The 10,977-nt window shown below is 35.2% G+C and overlaps 1 protein-coding gene across 10 annotated transcripts in view; it reads left to right on the top strand.

The window, feature by feature from the left end:
* Nucleotides 1-10,977, top strand: part of RHOT1 (ras homolog family member T1) — a 66,859-nt gene that overhangs the window by 47,604 nt on the left and 8,278 nt on the right. For 4 of the 10 annotated variants that reach the window (XM_019927088.3, XM_019927092.3, XM_019927090.3 and 1 more), the window contains one exon: nt 9,828-10,923. The exons of 4 other annotated variants lie outside the window; for them this stretch is intronic. In XM_019927088.3, the coding sequence (XP_019782647.2) occupies nt 9,828-9,945 (118 nt within the window). In that variant the 3' untranslated portion in view covers nt 9,946-10,923. Of the gene's footprint in view, nt 1-1,401; nt 9,008-9,827; nt 10,924-10,977 lie in introns of those variants that run through there. 2 more of the 10 variants (XR_012328503.1, XR_012328505.1) reach the window with 1 other exon arrangement.

Consider the following 10,977-nt stretch of genomic DNA (forward strand, 5'->3'; position numbering starts at 1 on the left):
AGCTGACTGATGCCCAACTAACTTCCACTAAAATTCTCACTATGGTGACAATGTTTAGTTCCGGAATCATCCTTAATGTTTAAAAATTAATAGATATACTTAGGGGACTATAAAGTAAGATTTTAGCTTTTTTTTTATTAACGAAGTTAAAGTATTTTTTATATTAGGGGATAATATATGTAGGGAGATTAGAAATCTTTTGGCTGAGAGTTGTAGAAATAGATTAGGGCTTTAGTAAGGAAAAGACACATTGATTCCACATGTTATACTGTACTCAGCTTGCATTCAAATAGTACAGCTTATTAAAACCATACTTATATGAGCGGTATCTTGGGTTTGAAAAACTCCTCTATTGAAATTATTTATAGTTATAATGTACTTTTACTTTTAAGTACCTGGAATGTTCTTTTGAAATGAAGATAATAACCAACTATAAGGATTCAAAGGAATATGGAAAAGAAAAAGATCTATAGTACTAGTTTTTGAGGTCTTTACAATTGAACCCGAAACATAAAGTATGCCTAGAAAGTAATATACTTTTAAAAAAGAAACAACAACAAAAAAATAGGTTGTATACATTCCCTCAGAGCAATAAACTTGGAAGGTTATGTTCTTATTCTGGTCATGCTACCTTTCTTTGTTCAAATCGATTTTACATTTTGTGAACATTTAAGAGCCTATGTAATATTAATTTGTATCTAATGTCAAATTTTTATGTGTCTATGAATGAATTACGTTTTTGAAATCATTCAAATGTCATTGGGACCAGGGCTTGATTAAGACAGATGATCAAGCTAAACAGATTTTGGTTAGAAATGGATCTTATTCGGGTTACTGTTGGACTCTTACTGAGGGCTAGGCTCCAACTGTACCAAATGAGTAGGATAGTTTGTGTCCACCAGCAGTGTAGACATGGCTATTAAACAGTGAGGCTGTATCTTACGTGAGTCAGAAACGGACTCTGAAGACATTCTAAAAGAGTTTCAGTGATGTTTGGAGCACTAGTAGCTCTGGAATAAGAATGCAGCCGTCATAGCTGATTGCTTTGAAGGGATCACCGCGCTCATTTGGTGGTGAAGTTCTGCCTCTGTCTTTTGAATGGCATCTTATAAAGAGTAACACAGACAGATTTGCTCATGACAACTGTCTGAGAAAGTGCAAGGCTAGTTCAAACCAGACAGCATTCAGGAGCTCCGGTGTTGGAAATGGTAGAGTTGGAAGAGATTCTAGAATTCATCTGGCCTAACCTCCCATTAGATTGCCTTCCTGTGAGCCTTCCTGATAGAGTTTAGAGATACTGTTTATCTGCTGATGGCTTTCCTCATTGGAGAAGGTTTTTGCTTTTGCCTTTTTTTTTTTTTTTGGACTAAAATTATTTCCCTATAACTTTCTCTCCTTTAGCTTTAGTTCTGCCCTTTAGAACAACATACGACTATTCTACTCCCTCTTCAACATAGCCTTCAGACATTTGAAGACGGCCATCATGTCTCCCCTAAATTTCTCTTCTCCAGGTAGAACATCCCCATTTCTTTCAGCCTTTTCTTAAATGGTTTAGTGACTTCATCATTCCTGGTTTTCCTCATCTGAAAGCCCCTTAGTTGTTCAGAGTACCTCTTAAAAAGTGCCACTGAGAATGGAGAACAGTGCTCCCGGTGTGATCTGACTAGTCCATAACGGTGGGCGGTCATATTCCACAGTTAGGACAGCACCTGTCTACTGCATGAATTAACTTTTTAGCAGCCCCAGCCCACTGTTGATGCATATTAATCTTGGGGTTGAAATCAGATTTTTTCATACAAAGTGCTATTAAGGCAGTGTCCCCTCCTCTCTGTGTATTTGACAGTTTTAGTTGGCTCTTTGTATCTAAATGCGGATACATATATATCTCTATTGAGTGTCACATTCTGCTTTTTGATCCATTGTTCTAGCTCAGTCATTTCAAACATTATTTCTGTCATTTGTCCCATTATATATATTTCTCGGCATTGTGCTATTTGCAAATTTGGTAGCTGTGTCTTCTTTATCTTTCAAGTTATTGATTAAAAAATAATGTTGAATACCCAGAGATTAGAGAGCGAGATTGCTCAAGCAAGCAAGCCCTTTAGTGCTCCACTAGAGAACTCTTCCCAGTGACACAGATTCAGAATTCTTGGGGAAAGATTATTCTGTCAATTAAAAATATTTTATTATCCAGCCCATGTTGTATCTTACTGTCTTATAAGAGATTTCCTGGAGGGCTCTTTTGAAATCAATATAATTTCTACCACATTCCTCTGATCCACCAATGTATTAATTTTATCTGAATAGAAAGTGACATCTATTTGGTGTCTTATTCTTGGTGAACTCACCTTGGCTCCTAGTAATTGCTGATCGCAGACCATCAGTTTTATTCTAGAAGCTCTTGATCGTCCATAATTGCAGATTGATTCGTTGTCTGCATCTTTAGTGCCAATTTTAATTTTAGGTTGGTTTAGTCAGCTTCCCAATGAAATAGGTTGGGTGTGCATTAATGGATGAGATTGCTCATCATAAATTACTCTGTACGGTGATCTTCGAAGAGAAATCAGTACATTTTGTCATATCTAATTATAAACTAGAAATAATTTAATGGTAATGTCAGCATACATCACTGATGTCTGGTAATCAAGAAGGGAAAGAATGAAAAAGATGAGGAGGAAAACCAGCATACTTTTCAGAGAACTCCTTCCTCTTCCCTGGTAGTATTTCAATAAATTATTTTATAGAAGTCCAGTGGAAATTTAGAAGCTCTATATTGAAGTTTCTTCTAATTCACAAAAGGATTATAGATGAGGTAGGTGAGGATGGAGGCCAAAAACTTAAGTACCTACAGGGTCTGGATGGATAATGTTAATGAATGAAGGTGGCCAAGGAGAAGAAATAAGAGAGGTGGGAGCTACGACAGGTCCTGTCTGCAAGAGGCAGCCACCACTCAGCTCTGGCTGTTGGTTATTGTGCAAGCGTGGTATAGCCAGGACTTCTGATTCTCTGAGACACTAGAAGTCAGGATTTTTTAGGTAAAATTTCCTGATATTTAAGTAAAGGCAATTAAATTTTAAAAATCTGAAGTACTAATCAGAACAAAGAAAGCATGTTTACAGGCCACCAGTTTGCAACTTCAGTCTTAAGACATAGCCTAAAGTTGTGAAAATGCAGGCCAGAAAAAGGTACACCTGAGGAATGAAAATGTCTCTTAAAAACACCTCCACATACAGTTTTACTCCTTTCTCTTTAATAACTTGAAAAAGTAATGGGGTTGGTGGGGTGAGGATGGAACCACTTTCCCTACCGTGTCTTGGGTTTTGGCAACCTTTTGGTGGTTGGTCACCACTGGTTTGCTGTTCTAGGTGTATCTTAATGTTACATAAACAGAAAAAGGATTCACTAATTGAGTAAAAGTCATGTAAGAATTTTTCACTGTAATTCAATAGGGACGATTCTCACTCAACAGTAAGTCTTAAGTCTTTTCATTTTAGAAATCTGCTGTGCCTAGCGTTTGATTTAGAAGTATAAATGAGCAGTTTAAAATTTTTTATTTAACCAAAAAGTTTTGTTAAATGTCTGCAAAGAAATTAATAGACAAATATTGGTACATACATGTTGGTCTCAAATTAGTACATTGTTTTAGCATGCTTGTAAAAATTTTGATCACCAAAATAGAAACTACTTCCAGAGATAATACATGTTTGGTGCCACGTTCTCCCTTTATGTCATCCTCCTACCACTTTGATTTATTCATCCAAGTACTTAAGTACCTGCTTTAGATAGGATCTTGCTGTGAGCTGGGGCAAAATATCAAGATGAAGAAGATACAGACCTGTATTTAAATACCTTTCTAAATATTGTGTTAAATTTTTTTTTTAACTTTTGGTTATATTTTCAGTGACCTTAGTGCCTTATGCTAGCAAAGGAAGTGCTATAACCTGATCATGAGAGGATCTATGCCAAATTAATTAATTTATACTTATGCAATTTCAACAGTTCCAACATTTCTGAAATTGTCCATTTTTCCCCATCTGTTTTTGACCAGAAAAGATTGTCTTTATTTTTTTAGCTTATTTACTGACACTATGTATTTTAAGTAGAAAATAGTAATAAAAATTTTTTTCTTTCCAGTTTAATTGAATGTATATTCAACATGTGAGAGAAGTGTTTAACTACATAGCTGACGTGTGACTTTGTTCTTTGGTAATTATGGTCTCAGCCTTTAGATCTGGATAGGTTTATGTTTTTCTTCGGAATAATTTATGAATAGCTGGAATTATTTGAATTTAAATACATTTGGAAGATTATTAACCTGTGGCCAGGTGATTTTAGTCTCTGGCAATGCTTTCATTTCAAATAGTGAAAATCATGTTATTGGAGAAAAATACCTTTTGATCATATTTTAATTATAAATACCTCTTAAATCTGAAGGTGTAAAATGATTATGTAGGAGTGGGCTTGATTGTTGGTTTGAACTACCCAGGATTTTAGTTTATTAAGTATTTATTATTCTGACTTTAGAACACTCCTGCTTTGCATGAGGATGTCACTGTACTGTAGTGTGTGTGCACTTTAATTTGTCCCTTCCTTTAGGTGTTCATTTTCATTTGTTTGCCTGTGCCACTTAGTCATTTTTTAACTCCTCTTGAGCCGTTTCCCAGCTGTGTTTCAGTGTATAATCCTCCCATTTTTCCTAACCTATAATTTAATCAAATGGTTTATTTTACGATTTATTATTTTGGTGTGGTTTTCTCTGATGCATGTCTTGGTTTTAGTATTTCTTTCACCACATTTTAGTACTTGGATTAGCCGTATAGGTTATTTGTTCATGTTACTTCTTAAGTTTGGTAACAGCATCTTACTTTAGCAACAAAATGTGTAGTTCACACTGAGTATTTACCGAGACGCAAAGGTATGATGGACAAGTTGTCATACCCATTGTACTTTTTATCCTGTTTATTAATGTATTTTTAAAAATTGGATATATGTGACATTTATTTTAATCTGTTCTTTAACGACTCACTTCATTTGCCCATATTACTTTAATAATCACCTAAGTTACTCCTTCACATTGTTTGAAATCATGTTACTTAATATAGGAGCCCTGTTTTTGAAGAAAGGACTTCACTGTTGTCACGCTAAAATGAACTGTCTTTTCACAGGATTGCTTTATGAAGAGGATAGTTTCCTAGAAATCTTAATGCTATAGAGATTCTGTAGGGAATGTAAGAGTTCTCAGGATATTATGTTACAGTAAAATATTGTATTTTAAGGAAGTGCATCCTCTGTTTTAATTTCATATGAAACTTCTGTGTTCATATGAAAGGTCCTTACAAGGCTTTTCTTTGAATTTGGATACATATACATAGTCATACGTTTAAAATTATATGAGAGCTTGTGTTATAGATTCTCTTCAAGTAAGCTGCTGCTGCTTATAAATTAAAACATTTTTGCCGTTTGGTTTAGTACATTAAAGGGCACAGCAGGATGGAGTTTGCCTATTCTGACCTTTAAGTATCTGTAGTTAACATGTAGAAGACATTATGTGTTTCCCATGTATCTACAATCATCCATGAATTTTTATTCTTCTAATGCTTGGTGAAGCATTTCTTGACATTGATGCACACCTGTGTCCTTTTCCTAAGTATGTTACTGTTTAGGCATGCTCAGTTAACAGCTTCCGTATGATTTGTGTTATAGTTCATCTTTGTTGGACACTATGGTTTTATTTCTTAACCTATTTCGAGAAATAGCTTATTAAAATGTTTCATGCCTACTAGTTCAATTAGGAGAATTGTCATTGTTAAAATTATTATTAGCAGTAATGGCATTATTATTGGAGGTAAATATGAAAAAATACTTCACCAGGTGGTAGAAACATAAAGCAGGGAGAGGATAACATTCCCTTTATTATTGGTTAAATACACTGAACCAATAAAGATTTTAGTCCATGTTCTTATATTTACCATAAATTGTAGAGTTAATCAAAGCATTTTGTATGCCTTCTTTAAGGCATTCTGTGCAAAGGTACATAGGAATTTTTGTCCATTGTTATATGCCTATGTGACCTTCATACAAAGTTTTTAATGTGCCTCTTTATTGCCTGAATTTTGAAACACTATCTTCTCTCTGCCTTGTTAAGTAGCAGCCTTAGTAATATCCAGGTCCAAACCTGTTGGTTTGCTCCCACACTTGTGTCAAAAAGCGCTTGTTGGGCTTCCCTGGTGGCGCAGTGGTTGAGAGTCCGGCTGCCGATGCAGGGGACACGGGTTCGTGCCCTGGTCCGGAAAGATCCCACATGCCGCGGAGCGGCTGGGCCCATGAGCCATGGCCGCTGGGCCTGCGCGTCCGGAGCCTGTGCTCCGCAACGGGAGAGGCCACAACAGTGAGAGGCCTGCGTACCGCAAAAAAAAAAAAAAAAAAAAAAAGCGCTTGTCATCTAATTGACATCTGGGCCCTCAGCACTTTTAAGACAGAAAGCCAGCATCCAGTCCACAGGAATTTTCTACCTAAGAACTCGAAAGCTGTGACAAGCTTCACACGATTTTTTAAGGTTATATTTTAGCATTTAGTCGTTCTTTCTTATGTTCTAAAAAGAGATACTGCTGAACCTAAATTATTTTATTCTGCGTACAGTAGGGAAATGTGTGATTCTGATATATCAGTAGATTGGAAAAAAATAACCTTTTTATACACACACACACACACCTGCATTGGCAAGCGGGATTTTAACCTCTGCGCCACCAGGGAACTCCCTGTATTACTTTTTTAATAGTCAAAAAAAACTTAAGAAAAAATATGCAGTAAGATATTATAATTTATTCTGAGGTGTATTATGTGAATCATTTGGCAAGAATTAAACTTTTGAATTGTGGAAGCATTCCTTTTGCTTGAGTTTATAGGCATGAACTAGGAAGCAGCCTTATGAAACTGTTACTCTGCTTCTGCTTGAGATCTGAAATGACAAACATGGCTCAGTTCTTAATACTTACAATTAAGATTGCACTGTTCTCCATTCAGGTGTTGTCAGTTAGGCAGGCACTGCAAATGTGCCATCTGTTATAAATGCGTTCTCTTTTGTAAATAGAGCCTGGTGATGTAGCTTTTAAATGCATACGGTAAAGACATAAAATAATTCTCTAAGTAGCTTTCTGTCTAAAAGTAGTTTTCCATGTCTAAAAGTATGTTAAACAACTACTATAACATCGATAGAGTCATTGAAATATATTTTATGAGTCAATGGTTGCCTTGAGTTTTAAACTAGCTGTATGTTGAACATGTATCTGTATTGTTTTTCATCTATAAATATGAACCACTGTTTTGCCTATTGAAGACTATACTATAGCTTAGGGAAAGTAATAATTACTGTCTTGAAATGCAAAAGAAAACTAAGCAATAAAGTCAGTTAGAATATATTATTTCATGAATGGTAATACTTTCTCAAAATTCAACAAAGGGAGCTAAGCTGTGTTAACAGTTTCCATATGTGAAGAATATTGATGAGAAATCATTTTGACTGATTTTAATGTCATTATAGCTAATATTAATCCTAACCCCCTTTTCCCCTAAATTAAAAAATAAGTGTAAAAATATTCTCCATTAGTGAAGATGCATGAAAATCACAGAGAGACCAAACCTGAAGCAAAACTCTAATGCACTTTTAGCCTGTGTTCTCACTTTAAGTTCTGTACATCTCTGCTGACTTGGAGTTGTAAACTTTGAAACTCTCATCATAGGGCCATGACAGCCTCTGAGTTTGGGATGTTTTACTCAATTTTTTTTTACAGATGTATGTTTGTAGTTTTTAGTAGTCAGAAACTAGAAGCATTTCTAAACTTCATGACTAATAGTTGTTAGCCTCATTTTGAGTAAATACTTATAGTCACCTCATATTGTCAGGTACTGCTTATAGTATTGGTTTCAAGGGCTTCTCTTAGTGTTTCAGATATACCAAGACCAGCCTCTGGGGGATACATAGAGAACGTATATAACAGCCTTAGGTTTCCTGCCTGGTATGTGAGTGTTTTAAAAGAGTATATATAGATAGATTTTTTTAAGTTTGGCAATTTTCTATAGAATAACTTTATTTTAAATATAGAAAGCATGAGATGCATCATGTAGGGTGGCAACTCAGTTTATGTGTGGGATGTTTAATTGAGAGATATTACTTTCAGTCCCCTTCTTTTGTGAGCTGTGCTATGAACTGCAAACTGTGTGCATGTGTATAAAAGGTTAAGAGCCCAGGTAGCTGAGTGGGGTGCCGTGCTGTTAGCAGACGACGAAGGCAGTGTTATTCACCAGGTGCATGCCATCAGCTCTGTAGAAGATTCCATCTTCGTGGAGTCATCTCATGGTCCACTTTTTCTTGAAGCCAGGTAACATTTCCCACAACCAGTGGGTTGCCTTTGTTGGAGTTTTTCCAAGTGGAAAAACTAAACACCTAAGTATTTTCTTCCCTAACTGTTTTTTAAAAAAATGAAACATTACCTGTTGGAAGAACTAACTTGCAAGGTGGCATGAACCTGTGTTATCACTTTGCTTTGTAAAATAATAAATATTTAAGGAGTGACTTTTTTTTTTTTTAATAGAAACTGGGTAAGATAAGTTGGAGTGCTTTGTGTTGTTTTACCATAGTGATAAGCATGGAGCACTTTGCTTGTATTGTAAACTTGTTTCTTAGGGATGTACAGATTGCATTTTGTGATAACTAATCTGATTGTTCTCTCTTTGACTATTATTGAGACAGTAGTTTTGTATAATTTATAGATTTTTGGCTCTTAACTCTTTTGCATATGTCAGTGTCTTGGTCTTTTAATGATGTCTGACTCTTGCTTCAACTCTGTTTGTTTAATTTAGTTGTGAAATAACCTAAACTAGACAGTTTCTCTAAGCTCTTAATTCTGTAAGTTTTCTGCATCACCTCAATTGTGTTCACTTAACTAAAACTTCAGTGACGCTGAATAAAATGTTCCAACCTTTGCTTTAAAGCTGTATCCTCTTCATGGTAAGCTGTCATACTTGAGACCCTTGGGGGTGCTTAGCAGTGTTATTAACTGAGCATGCTCACAAACTCAGTTTGTGATACAGGCTGTCCCTGTTCTTGTCATGCATAATATGGCTTCTTTTATGTCATTTACCTTTCAGTCCATCATGTTACATCATGTCCTTTAGTTGGTACCAATGTCACTGCCTGTCTGATACCAGGGTTTGGTTCGTCTGTTTGTTTTTTTCTTCTTCTTTCTTTAATCAGCAGTAACCAAATTAATGCAAACTTGTAAATCTTCCCCCACCCCTTTGGGATTTTTTTGGTAAATTTTTATGGGACTCAGTGTTTCCAAAGTTGATTTTAAGCATTGCTCTTAGAAAAGTATTGTCACTTGTCACTTAACTGCTTACAAGATAGCTTTTGGTTCCTGGGGACAGGAGATTGCACATTAAGTTCCATGAAATTGACTCTTAAAATTGTGAGGTCTCAGTCTTACCTCTCATTTTGAAGGACCATACTGGTTTTAAAAAGTGGCAGGTTGATTTGTCTAAGTTCTCCGCTTCCCATGTGAAGAAAATTTATAACATTTTGGATGTTGTTTACTCCCAAATAGTAACTAATTATAGATATTTCTTTATTAATGTCTACAGTATGTCTTAAGATAATGATTATCTAAGCAATGTACATGTGGCTTTATTGATAAATGTTTTTGGTGACCATTACTGTATGCAATTAGCCTGACAAGTGTGCTAATACTTCCCTAAAAGTAGATTGTTCATATAACTGTTCTTTTCATACTAATCATGTTTTAAACATTAATTATATTTTTTGACTACAGGCACGTGACACAAGCTGACCTCAAGAGCTCCACATTTTGGCTTCGAGCAAGTTTTGGTGCTACTGTTTTTGCAGTTTTGGGCTTTGCTATGTACAAAGCATTATTGAAACAGCGATGATTTAAAAAAAAAAAAAAATACTGGCCCTACCAAAAACAAATACTTTTATGTACATTCTGAATGCTTTAAATTCCGCTAGAAATATTGAGATATTTATACATGCAGAGTTACTTTGTTAATATTTGTAATTCATGCGTAAGAGTATTTTAATGATAGTTATAACTGCAGTATTGGCTAGCATATGGAAGGAAACAGCTTAACAGCCAAACTAAAATGACTAACTTTCAGAGGCCGAAAGGGAATATTTTGTAAATAATGTACATATTCAGGCAAGATATGGTCTCCCAGACTGAGTTCAAGAAATGATGTCTCTAGACGTTTCTACATGGTATTATTAGTGCTCAGTTGGCTCACTCTCCTAGGTTTAAGTCAGCTCAGAGACTTTATTTACTCATTGATCACTTATTTATTTCACATTTACTCAGAATGATCTTTGGGTACTTTAAGTACACGAGGCACAATTTGCCTTTTTCTCTCCGTTTTTAAAAACGTGACTTTCTTTCAGTCCCATCCTTCATGGTAGGCCAGCCTTGAAGCCATCGTTCAGTCTAGAAAATTGTATAGCTGAGTGTGATGCTCTCCTTTAAGGAAGGAGTAAGCTCAAGGCGATTAGCAAAGGCGTCACCTGTGTGATTATTTTGTTTCCTTTGTCAGTATGTTGAATTTTATAGCCCTTTCAATCAAATGAGAAAAAAGATTTGTATATTATCAATGTTTTTAGTTTAAATAAATAGTCACCATTACTACTATTGAGTTTCCTCCCAAAGTGTAAATCATTCTATAATGGCTGTGTCTATTATAGTATATTACAGTAGCTGCATGTGTCATGAAGTGTTCTATATCTGGCTAGGATAACCTAGAAGCAGCACTTTTTTAAATGGTGAAATAAATCTAATGAATAAAACTCTCATTATGAACCTATTTTTTCCATCATTGACCTTTTCAAGTATTTAAATAAATAAGCACTGTGTACTGTGATCTTGAGTTTTTTGTCTAACAAAAGTAAATATTTCTGTACAGATGTGAATGAAA

The sequence above is a fragment of the Tursiops truncatus genome, chromosome 20 (genome assembly GCF_011762595.2).
Source record: "Tursiops truncatus isolate mTurTru1 chromosome 20, mTurTru1.mat.Y, whole genome shotgun sequence".
Taxonomy (NCBI): Eukaryota; Metazoa; Chordata; class Mammalia; order Artiodactyla; family Delphinidae; genus Tursiops; species Tursiops truncatus.